Source organism: Salmo salar, chromosome ssa01 (genome assembly GCF_905237065.1).
Source record: "Salmo salar chromosome ssa01, Ssal_v3.1, whole genome shotgun sequence".
NCBI lineage: Eukaryota > Metazoa > Chordata > Actinopteri > Salmoniformes > Salmonidae > Salmo > Salmo salar.
In genome coordinates, this window is record NC_059442.1 from 166,157,906 (window position 1) to 166,176,273 (window position 18,368).

Genomic DNA, 18,368 nt, shown 5'->3' on the forward strand with positions numbered 1-18,368 from the left:
CGAAAGCCTTGGCCAGGTCAATGAATACGGCAGCACAGTATTGTTTCTTATCGATGGCGGTTAAGATATCGTTTAGGACCTTGAGCGTGGCTGAGGTGCACCCATGACCAGCTCTGAAGCCAGATTGCATAGCAGAGAAGGTGCGGTGGGATCCGAAATGGTCGGTAATCTGTTTGTTGACTTGGCTTTCGAAGACTTTAGAAAGGCAGGGTAGGATAGATATAGGTCTGTAGCAGTTTGGGTCAAGAGTGTCCCCCCCCTTTGAAGAGGGGGATGACCGCAGCTGCTTTCCAATCGTTGGGTATCTCAGACGACACGAAAGAGAGGTTGAACAGGCTAGTAATAGGGGTTGCAACAATTTCGGCAGATAATTTTAGAAAGAAAGGGTCCAGATTGTCTAGCCCGGCTGATTTGTAGGGGTCCAGATTTGCAGATCTTTCAGAACATCAGCTGACTGGATTTGGGAGAAGGAGAAATGGGGAAGGCTTGGGCGAGTTGCTGTGGGGGGTGCAGTGCTGTTGACTGGAGTAGGGGTAGCCAGGTGGAAAGCATGGCCAGCTGTAGAAAAATGTTTATTGAAATTCTCAATTATAGTGGATTTATCGGTGGTGACAGAGTTTCCTATCCTCAGTGCAGTGGGCAGCTGGGAGGAGGTGCTCTTATTCTCCAAGGACTTTACAGTGTCAGAGATCTTGGTAGAAAACAGCAGAGGTGTATTTAGAGGGCAAGTTGGTTAGGATGATATCTATGAGGGGGCCCGTGTTTACGGCTTTGGGGTTGTACCTGGTTGGTTCATTGATCATTTGTGTGAGATTGAGGGCATTAAGCTTAGATTGTAGGATGGCTGGGGTGTTAAGCATGTCCCCGTTTAGGTCACCTAGCAGCACGAGCTCTGAAGATAGGTGGGGGGAAATCAGTTCACATATGGTGTCCAGAGCACAGCTGGGGGCAGAGGGTGGTCTATAGCAGGTGGCAACGGTGAGAGACTTGTTTTTAGAGAGGTGGATTTTTAAAAGTAGAAGTTCAAATTGTTTGTGTACAGACCTGGATAGTAGGACAGAACTCTGCAGGTTATCTCTGCAGTAGATTGCAACACCGCCCTCTTTGGCCATTCTATCTTGTCTGAAAATGTTGTAGTTAGGGAGATTTCAGAGTTTTTGGTGGTCTTCCTAAGCCAGGATTCAGACACGACTAGGACATCCGGGTTGGCAGAGTGTGCTAAAGCAGTGAATAAAACAAACTTAGGGAGGAGGCTTCTAATGTTAACATGCATGAAACCAACGCTATTACGGTTACAGAATTCATCAAAAGAGAGCGCCTGGGCAATAGGAGTGGAGCTAGGCACTGCAGGGCCTGAATTCACCTCTACATCGCCAGAGGAACAGAGGAGGAGTAGGCTAAGGGTACGGCTAAAAGCTATGAGAATTGGTCTTCTAGGACGTCCGGAACAGAGAGTAAAATGAGCAGGTTTCTGGGGGCAATAAAATAGCTTCAAGGTATTCAAGGTACAGACAAAGGTATGGTAGGATGTGAATACAGTGGAGGTAAACCTAGACATTGAGTGATGATGAGAGAGATATTGTCTCTAGAAACATCATTGAAACCAGAAGATGTCATAGCATGTGTGGGTGGTGGAACTGAGAGGTTGGATAAGGTATAATGAGCAGGGCTAGAGGCTCTACAGTGAAATAAGGCAAACAAATATATGCCAAGAGTGTCAAACGCAATACCTGGAGGACCGTGTGTCTGTAGGTTTTCGCTCTTCTCTTGTACTTGATTGATAAATTAAGGTCATTGATTAATTGGGAACTCTTAATTTGATACGGATTGAACGGAAATAACTAAAAACAAGACACTAGGCCCTCCGGGAAGTGAGTTTGAGAACCCCTGATATATGCAATGTAGCCTATCCACGTAGCCATGCTGGGGACGAGATTATATTCAAATCGCCAGGCTGGGGACAAGATTATATTCAAATCGCCAGACTGGGAACGAGATTATATTCAAATCGCCAGGCTGGGATTCTATACAAAGTATTTATTTCTAAAGTAATATACTTTCCTATATGTAATTGTGCACCACCACCACTAGGGGGAACTAAAATACCCTATTTTCTACCTGTGTATTATATGAAAACAGATTACTGAACGTCACTTCCGTACACTGACACTGAGTCGCCATACTGACAACCATATCACTAATTTGTGTTAAATATAGCCAGAGAGGATGTAAGATAAAACATTAAACATGTTCAAACAAATAGCGGAGGCATTAATTAACATGTCTTCCGGATTGCCACACAGGAAATACCGAGATATAGTGGTACTTTAATTTCAGATGCCTGGGGGGACCAAACAACCTGCATGAGAGATGAGGAAATTACAGATGGCACTACAGAAGAGCATGTGAAGAGCTGCTCATTAAAAATACTGTGTAGTGCAAGACTATCTATTTATCCAATAACATTATGTTTAAATGCATATAACTGAGAATACTGTATGTTTACGTTGTAATTAATTAACTTCATTTAAACCAATTACATTTACAACTCATTATTTATAAACTGTGGGTTCAATTGTAATGTCAAAGCATTATTATTCATGCTGCAAATAAAACACATTTTCAAGCTACTTTGATAGTAACGTTAATTAGAGATTGTCTTTAGTAGCCAGATTGTCTTTAGTAGCCAACGAATAACAGGCTGTTACAACCCAGAAACAAATCAGTGAAAATGTTTTCTCTGTCTTTTTCTAGAGATATTGTTTTCATATTAAACTGTAATTTCTGCATATCAATAACTTTATTTGTAATGGTGTCTTTTCTCCACATTCTCGGTCAACGTGTGTATGTTGAATGCAGCAGTTTGTAGCTGTCAACTGAAGAAAGACATGTCAACAGTCGTTAGGCGTGAAGTGTATTCTCAAGAGACCGCTGAAATCAGTCACTAGAGGGTCTGTCTCTCGGGCTATAGAGACAGCGGTGTATCTCAAAACACCTCAGTTGATATCTGTGGCTGCTTCTCAGTCAGACCTCCTCTGTGTCCTTCCCGCTGTGACATTACAGGACCGTCTTTGAAACTCAAGAGGCAACACGACATTTTTCGCTCTAAACTTTATTTTTTTCTGTTACGTTTTATTTTAACTTCATGTATTTTGTAGGTATAGGTGATAGTTGGAAAATGCGCTCAATGTAGCCATTCTTGAGATTCATTCCATCGGATTAAATAACAACACATTTACATTGGAAAATTAGACAAAAAAAGTTTGTTTAGGATGTGGACCAAGAGGATTTTTTCGTGCTTGGTTGGACTGGTGGCGTTGACGGGGTTTCTAGTGGTAAAAGTAACAGGACAAGAGCCTCCGACGCTCCGGGGGAAAACGCTTCTCAAGGTGGATGGAGACCAGACGGCTGCCTCAAATCGAGTGAGGAGAAGAGGAAAACAGGAATCCCTACGAGGGTAAGAATAACAGAATTTGAAGTTGAAAGAAAACATGATACCTCAACACCCAACCTGCTCACCTCAAAGTAACATTTGTTGACAATACAAAACAAATATTTAATTAGCAGCATAGATTGTTTGTTGATATCATGAACTGAAGGTAGAAATACTACCCACCAAAAACCCCATACCAATTTCAAATGTCATGACATTGTCAAAATACCAATGTTCCACAAACATAACATGAGAAGAATTTAATATTAAGTATTCGTCTTTTCATCTGAGATAAATATGCAATATGAGTGAGGAATAATTGAAGAAATCAATTAATAAAATGTATGTATCTCTTCATCGACATCTATTTTTATTCTAAATACAGAAGAGTACTTTTGTCGCTCTGTGACCACCATTTATTCTCAACGATCACCCCATGCATTTCAAATTAAAAAGCTTGTGTGAAATAGATTCCTAACTAACCATTGTTCATTTCCGCAGTTCTTAATCAGTATGATTATTTAAAACAATGTGTTGTTGTTTCTAACTCCTTCCCTATAGGCCCAATGTGTGTGGATCACGTTTCCACTCCTACTGTTGTCCAGGCTGGAAAACCTTGCCCGGGGGCAACCAGTGTATCGTGCGTAAGTAGTGCAGCAGATGTTGACGATAATAAAGTATCTCTGTGTTGAGTTGGTCTCTAGGAAATATGTCGTTTTTTTGCATAGGGCTCAGTTGACCATTGACCAATAGGATGTGCTAATTCACATGTCTCATATAACTGTGAAGTAGTGCTTCTGGGTTATTGCATGTGTCTTATGCAATAATTTACAAATTCATAACAAAAGCCAAAGAGCTAATGCATTGAATGATTTCAGAATATTGATTCTACATTTAGGAAAAGTTCTCTATGGAAACAAGACTTCTCCCATGCAATACGTGTTCCTGGTGTTAGGCCTACATGTTTCTTTAAATACCAATCCTTGCATTATTGGTGTGTCATTATGCCCTAAAGCCATGCTTTGCACCTGTAAAGATACCAAAGAATTGTTGGATAATAAACTATTTTCACTGTACTAATAAGTAACATGGAATGAGAGCAGAAACATCTCTAACAACAACCAGTAAACTCCTCATCTAACCACATAGTGCGCCTTATTAGCATATCCCTTCCCTGGGACTTCTTCCAGCTCCTCCTGGGGGCTCAGCTTGGCCCCCCTTTCCTGAGACTTCCTCCAGCTCCTCCTGGGGGCTCAGCTTGGCCCCCCTTCCCTGAGACTTCCTGCAGCTCCTCCTGGGGGCTCAGCTTGGCCCCCCTTCCCTGAGACTTCCTCCAGCTCCTCCTGGGGGCTCAGCTTGGCCCCCGTTCCCTGAGACTTCCTGCAGCTCCTCCTGGGGGCTCAGCTTGGCCCCCCCTTCCCTGGGACTTCCTCCAGCTCCTCCTGGGGGCTCAGCTTGGCCCCCCTTCCCTGAGACTTCCTCCAGCTCCTCCTGGGGCTCAGCTTGCCCCCCCTTCCCTGGGACTTCCTCCAGCTCCTCCTGGGAGCTCAGCTTGGCCCCCCTTCCCTGAGACTTCCTCCAGCTCCTCCTGGGGCTCGGCTTGGCCCCCCTTCCCTGGGACTTCCTCCAGCTCCTCCTGGGGGCTTGGCTTGGCCCCCCTTCCCTGAGACTTCCTCCAGCTCCTCCTGGGGCTCGGCTTGGCCCCCCTTCCCTGAGACTTCCTCCAGCTCCTCCTGGGGCTCGGCTTGGCCCCCCTTCCCTGGGACTTCCTCCAGCTCCTCTTGGGGCTGGGGCTTGGCTTAGCCCCCCTTCCCTGGGACTTCCTCCAGCTCCTCCTGGGGGCTCAGCTTGGCCCCCCTTCCCTGGGACTTCCTCCAGCTCCTCCTGGGGGCTCAGCTTGGCCCCCCTTCCCTGGGACTTCCTCCAGCTCCTCCTGGGGGCTCAGCTTGGCCCCCTTCCCTGGGACTTCCTCCAGCTCCTCCTGGGGGCTCAGCTTGGCCCCCCTTCCCTGGGACTTCCTCCAGCTCCTCCTGGGGCTCAGCTTGGCCCGGTAACTTGGCCGGTCACAACAGCAAGAGCAAGGTGTTAGATATTCCCAGAACTCTCCCGTGGTGTCCTAGGGGTCATGCCCAGAACTCTCCTGTGGTGTCCAGGGGGTCATGCCCAGAACTCTCCTGTGGTGTCCAGGGGGTCATGCCCAGAACTATCCTGTGGTTCCCAGGGGGTCATGCCCAGGACTCTCCTGTGGTTTCCAGGGGGTCATGCCCAGAGTTCTCCTGTGGTGTCCAGGGGGTCATGCCCAGAGTTCTCCTGTGGTGTCCAGGGGGTCATGCCCAGAACTATCCTGTGGTTTCCAGGGGGTCATGCCCAGAGTTCTCCTGTGGTGTCCAGGGGGTCATGCCCAGAGTTCTCCTGTGGTGTCCAGGGGGTCATGCCCAGAACTATCCTGTGGTTTCCAGGGGGTCATGCCCAAAACTCTCCTGTGGTTTCCAGGGGGTCATGTTGGAGTCAGTAGAGTGGACCTCCTGACTCCTGAAGGGCTGTTGACTCTGGAGAGGGGCCAGAGGGAAGTATCAGAGTTCAGGCTCTCCCATTATTGACATATCAATATTAGATGTGAGCTTCAATTATGCTGCATGCTAGTTGAATGTATCCTCTGCCAAATACACTGAGTATACACCTTCCTAATATGGAGTTGCACCTCCCCCCTTTTGCCATCAGAACAGCCTCAATTTGTTGGGGCATGGACTCTACAAGGTGTCGAAAGCGTTCCACAGTAATGCTGGCCCATGTTGACTCCGATGCGTCCTACAGTTGTGTCAAGTTGGCTGGATGTCCTTTGGGTGGTGGACCATTTTAAACTCAGCAAAAAAAGAAATGTCCCTTTATCATCGACGCTTTATCATTCGTAAAAATCCAAATAACTTCACAGATCTTCATTGTAAAGGGTTTAAACACTGTTTCCCATGCTTGTTCAATGAACCATAAACAATTAATGAACATGCACCTGTGGAACGGTCGTTAAGACACTAACAGCTTACAGGCGATAGGCAATTAACGTCACAGTTATGAAAACTTAGGACACTAAAGAGGCCTTTCTACTGACTCTTAAAAAGACAAAAAGAAAGATGCCCAGGGTCCCTGCTCATCTGCGTGAACGTGCCTTAGGCATGCTGCAAGGAGGCATGAGGACTGCAGATGTGGCCAGGGCAATAAATTGCAATGTCTGTACTGACGAGACGCCTAAGACAGCGCTACAGGGAGACAGGACAGACAGCCGATCGTCCTCGCAGTGGCAGACCACGTGTAATAACACTTGCACAGGATCGGTACATCTGAACATTATACCTGCGGGATAGGTACAAGATGGCAACAACAACTGCCCGAGTTACACCAGAAACGCACAATCCCTCCATCAGTGCTCAGACTGTCCTCAATAGGCTGAGAGAGGCTGGACTGAGAGGCTTGTAGGCCTGTTGTAAGGCAGGTCCTCAACACACATCACCAGCAACAACCTCGCCTATGGGCACATACCCACAGTCGCTGGACCAGACAGGACTGGCAAAAAGTGATCTTCACTGACGAGTCGCGGTTTTGTCTCACCAGGGGTGATGGTCGGATTCACGTTTATCGTCGAAGGAATGAGCGTTACACCGAGGCCTGTACTCTGGAGCGGGATCGATTTGGAGGTGGAGGGTCCGTCATGGTCTTGGGCGATATGTCACAGCATCATCGGACTGAGATGTTGTCATTGCAGGCAATCTCAATGCTGTGCGTTACAGGGAAGACATCCTCCTCCCTCATGTGGTACCCTTTCTGCAGGCTCATCCTGACATGACCCTCCAGCATGACAATGCCACCAGCCATACTGCTCGTTCTGTGCATGATTTCCTGCAAGACAGGAATGTCAGTGTTCTGCCATGGCCAGCGAAGAGCTCGGATCTCAATCCCATTGAGCACGTCTGGGACCTGTTAGATCAGAGGGTGAGTGCTAGGGCCATTCCCCCCAGAAATGTCCGGGAACTTGTAGGTGCCTTGGTGGAAGAGTGGGGTAACATCTCACAGCAAGAACTGGCAATGAGGACTGCAGTACTTAATGCAGCTGGTGGCCACACCAGATACTGACTGTTACTTTTGATTTTGACACATTTTTGTTCACTTTGTTCAGGGACACATTATTCAATTTCTGTTAGTCACATGTCTGTGGAACTTGTTCAGTTTATGTCTCAGTTGTTGAATCTTGTTATGTTCATACAAATATTTACACATGTTAAGTTTGCTGAAAATAAACGCAGTTGACAGTGAGAGGACGTTTCTTTTTTTGCTGAGTTTAGATACACTTTGGAAACTGTTGAGCGTGAAAAACTCAGCAGTGTTGCAGTTCTTGACACAAACTGTTGCACCTGGCACCTACTACCATACCCTGTTCAAAGGCACTTAAATCTTTTGTCTTGCCCATTCACCCTCTGAATGGCACACACACACTATCCATATCTCAATTGTCAAAAAATTGAACAATCCTTCTTGAACATATCTCCTCCCCTTCTGATTGATTGAAGTGGATTTAACAAGTGACATCAGTAAGGGATCATAGCTTTCACTTGGATTCACCTGGTCAGTCTATGTCATGGAAAGAGCAGGTGTTCTTAATGTTTTGTACACTCAGTGTATATTCTACTTCAATTTCTTGGGCACACATAGATAGCATAGGTATTATTATTCAATGCTATCGGGGTAAAACAGGATTCTCAAAATCAGACACATAAGTTGCTTTCTTGTGACCCTCAGAGGATTCTTTATGATTACTATTGTATATTACAGTTTGAGTTACCACCTAAACCTAAACATGCACAACAATGTTACTATAGACCAGTGGAAGTCGGTGACGTTTAAGATGAGGGAGTACAGTCAGTAAGAAGTTTAGCACTTTGACAGACAGGCCTCGTGGCATTAAATTAGTAAAACCAAAAGCTTACCTTGATCTGGAAGAGTTCCAGTGTTGTGTTGAATAGTCATAGCCAGCTAGCTAACATAGCATCCCTCTGTTTGACCAGGGTGTTTGAGTAGGTTAAACTAGCTAGCTGCATTTGCTAGCTAAGTAAGTGAAAAAAAAATTACAATATCTCTCTCTCTCTTTCTCTCTTGCTTCTCTGTCATTTTGGAAGAAATTAAGTTGTTCAAAACTGTTCAACTATTGTCTTTCTCTCTCTTTGAGTCAACTACTCAACACATTTTATGCACTGCAGTGCTAGCTAACTGTAGTTTATGCTTTCAGTACTAGATTCCTTCTCTGATCCTTTGATTGGGTGGACAAGATGTCAGTTCATGCTGCAAGAGCTCTGATAGGTTGGAGGACGTCCTCCGGAAGTTGTCATAATTACTGTGTATATCTATGGAAGGGGGTGAGAACCATGAGCCTCCTAGGTTTTGTATTGAAGTCAATGTATCCAGAGGTGGACGGAAGCTAGCTGACCTCCTGCTACACCATGGCACCATCGACAGTGCCATGGTGCTACCCTACGGAGTGCTGTTGAGGCTTCTGTAGACCTTCATTGCAAAACAGTGTGTTTTAATCTATTATTTGGTGACGTGAATATATTTAGAATAGTTTTTGTCTAAAAAGCATAACTTTTAAAATGTTTCACTATTTTTATTTTTTATGAAATTCACTGATGAGGATGGTCAAATCAAATCAAATCAAATTTATTTTTATATAGCCCTTCGTACATCAGCTGATATTCTCAAAGTGCTGTACAGAAACCCAGCCTAAAACCCCAAACAGCAAGCAAAGCATGTGAAAGAAGCACGGTGGCTAGGAAAAACTCCCTAGGAAAAACTCCCTAGAAAGGCCAAAAACATAGGAAGAAACCTAGAGAGGAACCAGGCTATGAGGGGTGGCCAGTCCTCTTCTGGCTGTGCAGGGTGGATATTATAACAGAACATGGTCAAAATGTTAAAATGTTAAAATGTTCATAAATGACCAGCATGGTCAAATAATAATAATCATAGTAGTTGTCGAGGGTGCAACAAGCACGTCCGGTGAACAGGTCAGGGTTCCATAGCCGCAGGCAGAACAGTTGAAACTGGAGCAGCAGCACGGCCAGGTGGACTGGGGACAGCAAGGAGTCATCATACCAGGTAGTCCTGAGGCATGGTCCTAGGGCTCAGGTCCTCCGAGAGAAAGACAGAAAGAGAGAAAGAGAGAATTAGAGAGAGCATATTTAAATACACACAGGACACCGGATAAGACAAGAGAAATACTCCAGATGTAACAGACTGACCCTAGCCCCCCGACACATAAACTACTGCAGCATAAATACTGGAGGCTGAGACAGGAGGGATCAGAAGACACTGTGGCCCCATCCGATGATACCCCCGGACAGGGCCAAACAGGCAGGATATAACCCCACCCACTTTGGTCCTCCCCTTCCTCCGCTAAGGAGCCTCCACTGCTATAGACCACCTAAACCTAAACTGGCACAACAATGTTACTATAGACTACCTAAACCTAAACTGGCGCAATTCCAATAATGGGTGTAATAACTGTAATGCTAGGAAATATGTTAACGAGCCCCTGACATGATTTTGCGTTACTAATACATTGGGTTTTCTATGGGTTGTAACTTCCACATTCCTGTTTTCTCATTGCACTGCACTGCTTGCAAGGTCTATGTGATTTTGTTTACAAACTTTGTTTGTACTGTATTTAGCGAAGGCTAGGACAAGCTCTTAGTCTGACCTATGTACTGCATTAGTTCTCAAATAGGGTCTGACGGACAATGTTCATTTACTCTACACTCTTGTGTCCTCATCCACTCAGCCATATGCCGGAACAGCTGTGGAGATGGATTTTGCTCACGGCCCAACATGTGCACATGTCCCAGTGGCCAAATTGCTCCAACCTGTGGGACAAAGTCCAGTAAGTATTCCCCCATGCTACATGTTGCCTTTTTTATGGTTCCTCTCCAATATAAAACCACAAATGTTTTATGAGAGTGTTTTGTATATGTTTTGTTTATTTCACCTACAATATACTGTCTGCCAATGGTTTTACTAGTATTTTTAACTTTTGAATTTCACCCAAACAAAAGAGAGCAAATAAACCCGTATTTTGACTGCTGCTATATAAACATCCTGTTTATTTCGTACAACCCTCCTCTGCTCTCTCACTTCACATGAAAGTTGTGAATGGGATGTTGATCAATATGCCGTGGTCCTGTCCTATTGCTCCTCTAGCCCAGCAGTGTAACATCAGGTGTATGAATGGTGGCCTCTGTGCTGAGGACCACTGTCAGTGTCAGAAGGGCTTCTCAGGCTCCTATTGTGGACAACGTGAGTATACATTATAATGTAAATGCAGCCTGTTTACACAGCGTAGTATATACAGTAAGCACCAATTGTGTTAAGTTAGAATTGCAAGTATTCGTTGGCGTTTAGGCTACTTGCATTAATTCACCAATGTATAATATATATATATTTTTTTGTTGTATTTTACCCGCTTTTTCTCCCCAATTTTGATCTTGTCTAATCGCTTCAAGTCCCCAACGGGCTTGGGACAGGCGAAGGTCGAGTCATGTGTCCTCCGAAACATGACCCGCCAAACCGCGCCTCTGAATCCAGCTGTACCATTTATGTCGGAGGAAACACCGTTCAACTGACGAATGAAGTCAGCCTGCAGGCGCACGGCCCGCCACAAGGAGTCACTAGAGCGCGATGAGCCAAGTAAAGCCCCACCGGCCAAACCCTCCGCTAACCCGGACGACGCTTGGCCAATTGTGTGCCGCACTATGGGAATCCCGGTCATGGCCGGTTGTGACACAGTCTGGGATCAAACCCGGGTCTGTAGGGACCCCTCAAGCACTGCGATGCAATGCCTTGGACCGCTGCGCCACTCGGGAGGCTCACCTACATTTTTTACCATTAACTTAGTGTTTGTCGCCTATAGTCCCTGTATAGACTCCATGGGAGATCTAAGGGCTTCCCCCAAGTTCATCACTGTGTAGACTGTAGCCCGTGTGACAAACTGCAGCAAAAACAGTTGGCATAGATAAATTAGTAGATGTATTTTTACATATATACTATTACTATCAAACAATGGTATGGTTATTGCGGATAATACATTTCTTAAGGACTTCACATTAACATGTCCCTCCAGATCCCCAAAACATCCTAATAACCACGGTATATGGTTAGTACACGTGAGTTTAATGGGCCAATGCCTTCATGTATAGTTCAGATCCAGGATATATAGTTCAGATCCAGGATGTATAGTTCAGATCCAGGATGTATAGTTCAGCTCCAGGATGTATAGTTCAGATCCAGGATGTATAGTTCAGATCCAGGATGTATAGTTCAGCTCCAGGATGTATAGTTCAGATCCAGGATGTATAGTTCAGCTCCAGGATGTATAGTTCAGATCCAGGATGTATAGTTCAGATCCAGGATGTATAGTTCAGCTCCAGGATGTATAGTTCAGATCCAGGATGTATAGTTCAGATCCAGGATATATAGTTCAGCTCCAGGATGTATAGTTCAGATCCAGGATATGTAGTTCAGATCCAGGATATATAGTTCAGATCCAGGATGTATAGTTCAGCTCCAGGATATATAGTTCAGCTCCAGGATGTATAGTTCAGATCCAGGATGTATAGTTCAGCTCCAGGATGTATAGTTCAGATCCAGGATGTATTGTTCAGATCCAGGATGTATTGTTCAGCTCCAGGATATATAGTTCAGCTCCAGGATGTATAGTTCAGCTCCAGGATGTATAGTTCAGATCCAGGATCTATAGTTCAGCTCCAGGATGTATATTTCAGATCCAGGATGTATACTTTAGCTCCAGGATGTATAGTTCAGATCCAGGATATGTAGTTCAGATCCAGGATATATAGTTCAGCTCCAGAATGTATAGTTCAGCTCCAGGATGTATAGTTCAGATCCAGGATCTATAGTTCAGCTCCAGGATGTATATTTCAGATCCAGGATGTATACTTCAGCTCCAGGATGTATAGTTCAGATCCATGATATGTAGTTCAGATCCAGGATGTTTAGTTCAGCTCCAGGATGTATAGTTCAGATCCAGGATATATCGTTCAGATCCAGGATGTATTGTTCAGCTCCAGGATGGATTGACACTGAAAGGGCCTGAAAGGTTCTTGCCCTGCCATGAAGCAGGGCCCCGTAACCGGGGCGTAACCGGGGCATTAAGCCGCCATTAGGGCTCCAGCCCCTCGCAGGGTGAACAAAGGGTTAGAGGGGCCAACATGGCTTACATTTGACCCCGAAACAGCTGTCGTCACCTGGAAGGCTTATAATCCAGCAAATTTTGGGCTTTCTCGAGTGAATGTGTAAATCACAGAATAGGTAGCAGCTTGATGGACTGGTAGGAGGAGAGGAGGGACAGAGGGATAGTGGGATAGAGGTAGATAGATAGAGAGATGTAAGGGATAGAGGTAGATAGAGGTAATGGATAGAGGGATAGAGGTAGATAGTAGTAGATAGAGGTAGATAGAGGTAGATAGTAGTATATAGAGGTAAGGGATAGAGGGATAGAGGTAGATAGTAGTAGATAGTGGTAGATAGTAGTAGATAGAGGTAGATAGAGGTAGATAGAGGTAGATAGTAGTAGATAGAGGTAGATAGAGGTAGATAGTAGTAGATAGTAGTAGATAGAGGTAGATAGTAGTAGATAGTAGTAGATAGAGGTAGATAGTAGTAGATAGAGGTAGATAGAGGTAGATAGTAGTAGATAGAGGTAGATAGAGGTAGATAGTAGTAGAAAGAGGTAGATAGTAGTAGATAGAGGTAGATAGTAGTAGATAGAGGTAGATAGAGGTAGATAGTAGTAGATAGAGGTAAGGGATAGAGGGATAGAGGTAGATAGTAGTAGATAGAGGTAGATAGTAGTAGATAGAGGTAGATAGAGGTAGATAGTAGTAGATAGAGGTAGATAGTAGTAGATAGTAGTAGATAGAGGTAGATAGAGGTAGATAGAGGTAGATAGTAGGTAGATAGAGGTAGATAGAGGTAGATAGTAGTAGATAGAGGTAGATAGAGGTAGATAGTAGTAGATAGTAGTAGATAGAGGTAGATAGTAGTAGATAGTAGTAGATAGAGGTAGATAGAGGTAGATAGTAGTAGATAGAGGTAGATAGAGGTAGATAGTAGTAGATAGAGGTAAGGGATAGAGGGATAGTGGGATAGAGGTAGATAGATAGAGAGATGTAAGGGATAGAGGTAGATAGAGGTAATGGATAGAGGGATAGAGGTAGATAGTAGTAGATAGAGGTAGATAGAGGTAGATAGTAGTAGATAGAGGTAGATAGTAGTATATAGAGGTAAGGGATAGAGGGATAGAGGTAGATAGTAGTAGATAGAGGTAGATAGTAGTAGATAGAGGTAGATAGAGGTAGATAGTAGTAGATAGAGGTAGATAGAGGTAGATAGAGGTAGATAGTAGTAGATAGTAGTAGATAGAGGTAGATAGTAGTAGATAGTAGTAGATAGAGGTAGATAGAGGTAGATAGTAGTAGATAGAGGTAGATAGAGGTAGATAGTAGTAGATAGAGGTAGATAGAGGTAGATAGTAGTAGAAAGAGGTAGATAGTAGTAGATAGAGGTAGATAGTAGTAGATAGAGGTAGATAGAGGTAGATAGTAGTAGATAGAGGTAAGGGATAGAGGGATAGAGGTAGATAGTAGTAGATAGAGGTAGATAGTAGTAGATAGAGGTAGATAGAGGTAGATAGTAGTAGATAGAGGTAGATAGAGGTAGATAGAGGTAGATAGAGGTAGATAGTAGTAGATAGAGGTAGATAGAGGTAGATAGAGGTAGATAGTAGTAGATAGAGGTAGATAGTAGTAGATAGAGGTAAGGGACAGAGGTAGATAGTAGTAGATAGAGGTAGATAGTAGTAGATAGAGGTAAGGGATAGAGGTAGATAGAGGTAGATAGTAGTAGATAGAGGTAGATAGTAGTAGATCGAGGTAGATAGTAGTAGATAGAGGTAGATGATAGAGGTAGATAGTAGTAGATAGAGGTAGATAGTAGTAGATAGAGGTAGATAGTAGTAGATAGAGGTAGATAATAGTAGATAGAGGTAGATAATAGTACATAGAGCTAAGGGATAGAGGTAGATAGTAGTAAATAGAGGTAGATAGTAGTAGATAGAGGTAGATAGTAGTAGAGGTAGATAGTAGTAGATAGAGGTAAGGGATAGAGGTAGATAGTAGTAGATAGAGCTAGATAGAGGTAGATAGAGGTAGATAGTAGTAGATAGTAGTAGATAGAGGTAGATAGTAGTAGATAGAGGTAGATAGTAGTAGATAGAGGTAGATAGTAGTAGATAGAGGTAGATAGTAGTAGATAGAGGTAAGGGATAGAGGTAGATATAGGTAGATAGTAGTAGATAGAGGTAGATAGTAGTAGATAGAGGTAGATAGTAGTAGATAGAGGTAAGGTATAGAGGGATAGAGGTAGATAGTAGTAGATAGAGGTAAGGGATAGAGGTAGATAGTAGTAGATAGAGGTAGATAGTAGTAGATAGAGGTAGATAGTAGTAGATAGAGGTAGATAGTAGTAGATAGAGGTAGATAATAGTAGATAGAGGTAGATAATAGTAGATAGAGGTAGATAATAGTAGATAGAGGTAAGGGATAGAGGTAGATAGTAGTAGATAGAGGTAGATAGTAGTAGATAGAGGTAAGGGATCGAGGTAGATAGAGGTAAGGGATAGAGGTAGATAGAGGTAGATAGAGGTAGATAGTAGTAGATAGAGGTAGATAGTAGTAGATAGAGGTAGATAGTAGTAGATAGAGGTAGATAGAGGTAGAAGGTAGATAGAGGTAGATAGTAGTAGATAGAGGTAGATAGTAGTAGATAGAGGTAGATAGTAGTAGATAGAGGTAGATAGAGGTAGATAGAGGTAGATAGTAGTAGATAGAGGTAGATAGTAGTAGATAGTGGTAGATAGTAGTAGATAGTGGTAGATAGAGGTAGATAGTAGTAGATAGAGGTAGATAGAGGTAGATAGAGGTAGATAGTAGTAGATAGAGGTAGATAGAGGTAGATAGTAGTAGATAGAGGTAGATAGTAGTAGATAGAGGTAAGGTATAGGGGGATAGAGGTAGATAGAGGTAGATAGTAGTAGATAGAGGTAAGGGATAGAGGTAGATAGAGGTAGATAGTAGTAGATAGAGGTAGATTGTAGTAGATAGAGGTAGATAGAGGTAGATAGTAGTAGATAGAGGTAGATAGTAGTATATAGAGGTAGATAGTAGTAGATAGAGGTAGATAGAGGTAGATAGTAGTAGATAGAGGTAGATAGTAGTAGATAGAGGTAGATAGTAGTAGATAGAGGTAGATAGAGGTAGATAGTAGTAGATAGAGGTAAGGGATAGAGGTAGATAGAGGTAGATAGTAGTAGATAGAGGTAGATTGTAGTAGATAGAGGTAAGGGATAGAGGTAGATAGAGGTAGATAGTAGTAGATAGGACTTGGCAGAAGGTTGCATGTTGACCTAGCCTAGCTATGCTGGGAGACTGTTAGAAAGTGTTGAGGGGGTGGGGGGAGAAAACTCTCAGAATGTGCAGGCTAATGTTTGACTTTCGTCTTCAAAGCGGAGGCCCCCTTGGCACCGCACACAGCGAGTTTGGGTAGATGGGTGGTGGGGGAGAGGGGCCGGGGGTGTCGTTGCCTGGTTTCTGTTAAAACAACTCACACAGTCGTGGCGTAAACAAAGGAAGCAGAGGAAATATGTCGCAAGCAGTTTGACAGCTTGAAGTCCTCTCCCTACACCTTGGCTGGCTCAAGTCTTCTTGCTTAAGTCTTCTGGCTAACCGAGATTTGGATATTTTTGAAAATCCCATTGAATCTAATGAGGATTCTAGCCACTACGCTGATTAGCCTTCACTGGCAATAGACAATTAGGAAGACACACCTCCCCCAAACCCCATTGCTCAAAGTGCCAACATAAATAACCTGGCATCTGTTTCAAAGGGAAAATAGAGAGACAATTGGAAACCAGGGGAATTTGACCCACTTCTGTAATCATGGCTTGACAAAGACCATGGAAAAATAAGGCCCTCAGATGTGCAGTTGGGCGTGTGTGTGTGTCTGTCTGTCTGTTTCAGCCGTCTGCGATAGTAAGTGCTAGATGTGCAGTTGTGTGTGTGTGTGTGTGTGTGTGTGTGTGTGTGTGTGTGTGTGTGTGTGTGTGTGTGTGTGTGTGTGTGTGTGTGTGTGCATACATATGTGTGTGTGTGACTAACTGAAACTGTGTGTGTGTGTGTCTCTGTTTTAGCCGTCTGCGATAGTAAGTGCCAAAACGGCGGGCGCTGCATTGGACCCAACCGGTGCGCCTGTGTCTACGGGTTCACTGGGCCCCAGTGTGAGAGAGGTAAGAGCCCAAGCCTATGGAAACTCTTCGTCACTCATTTATTTATTTTTTCATAAAAAATGTTTGGGGGTGGAGGAGAGGTGTCGCCTGGCAAGTCTCACTTCTACCGAAAGGGTTCTAGGGCTGTCCCCATAGGAGAACCCTTTCCGGTTCCAGGTAGAATCCTTTCCGGTTCCAGGTAGAATCCTTTTGGGCTCCAGGTAGAATCCAGGTAGAATCCTTTTTGGTTCCAGGTAGAATCCTTTCCGGTTTCAGGTAGAATCCTTTCCGGTTCCAGGTAGAATCCAGGTAGAATCCTTTTTGGTTCCAGGTAGAATCCTTTCCGGTTTCAGGTAGAATCCTTTCCGGTTCCAGGTAAAATCCAGGTAGAATCCTTATTGGTTCCAGGTAGAATCCTTTCCGGTTTCAGGTAGAATCCTTTCCGGTTCCAGGTAGAATCCAGGTAGAATCCTTTTTGGTTCCAGGTAGAATCCTTTCCGGTTCCAGGTAGAATCCTTTCCGGTTCCAGGTAGAATCCAGGTAGAATCCTTTTTGGTTCCAGGTAGAATCCTTTCCGGTTCCAGGTAGAATCCTTTTTGGTTCCAGGTAGAATCCTTTTGGGCTCCATGTAAAACCCTCTGTGGAAAGGGTTCTACCTGGAACCGGAAAGGGTTCTACCTGGAACCAAAAAGGGGTTATTTAAAGTGTTCTCAGATGGGGACAGCTGAAAAAACCCTTACGTAGATTCTAGATAGCACTTTTTTTAAGTGTCCTCCCTCTCTCTCTCTATCGATCTCTATCCATCTCTACCTCTATCTCTATCTATCTCTCTCTACCTCTCTCTATCTATCTCTATCTATCTCTACCTCTATCTCTCTCTACCTCTATCTCTCTCTACCTCTACCTCTATCTCTATCTATCTCTACCTCTCTCTCTATCTACCTCTATCTCTCTCTACCTCTATCTCTCTCTACCTCTATCTATATCTCTATCTATCTCTATCCATCTCTACCTCTCTCTCTATCTCTATCTATCTCTCTCTACCTCTCTCTCTATCTATCTCTATCTCTCTCTACCTCTATCTCTCTCTACCTCTACCTCTATCTCTATCTCTATCTAGCTCTACCTCTCTCTCTATCTACCTCTATCTCTCTATCTCTCTCTACCTCTACCTCTCTCTATCTATCTCTACCTCTCTATATCTCTCTATCTCTACCTCTCTCTCTATCTCTCTCTACCTCTATCTATCTCTCTCTACCTCTATATCTATCTCTATCTATCTCTATCTCTCTCTATCTATCTCTCTCTACCCCTATCAATCTCTCTCTCTATCTCTACCTCTCTCTATCTCTATCAATCTCTATATATCTCTATCTATCTCTACCTCTCTATCTATCTCTATCTGTGACAACAATTTTGGACCCCCTTGTGGCCCCCCTAAATGTGGAGTATGAAATAATTTTTACATAACACATTTTTGCTATCGTTCTTTTTTTTTTTTTACATCCGTTATTAGACAGTGGCAACGATGATGATTATGAACATGGTATTTTGCCTGCT

At 43.8% G+C, this 18,368-nt stretch overlaps 1 protein-coding gene across 1 annotated transcript in view; it reads left to right on the plus strand.

The window, feature by feature from the left end:
* Positions 1–2,960: 2,960 nt before the first annotated feature.
* fbn2a (fibrillin 2a) overlaps positions 2,961–18,368 on the plus strand; it is a 213,954-nt gene continuing 198,546 nt past the window's right edge. Inside the window, exons 1-5 of the mRNA XM_045693798.1 lie at positions 2,961–3,457; positions 3,995–4,077; positions 10,254–10,352; positions 10,670–10,765; positions 16,734–16,829. Coding sequence (XP_045549754.1) covers positions 3,273–3,457; positions 3,995–4,077; positions 10,254–10,352; positions 10,670–10,765; positions 16,734–16,829 — 559 coding nt within the window. The 5' untranslated portion in view covers positions 2,961–3,272. The remainder of the gene's footprint in view (positions 3,458–3,994; positions 4,078–10,253; positions 10,353–10,669; positions 10,766–16,733; positions 16,830–18,368) is intronic.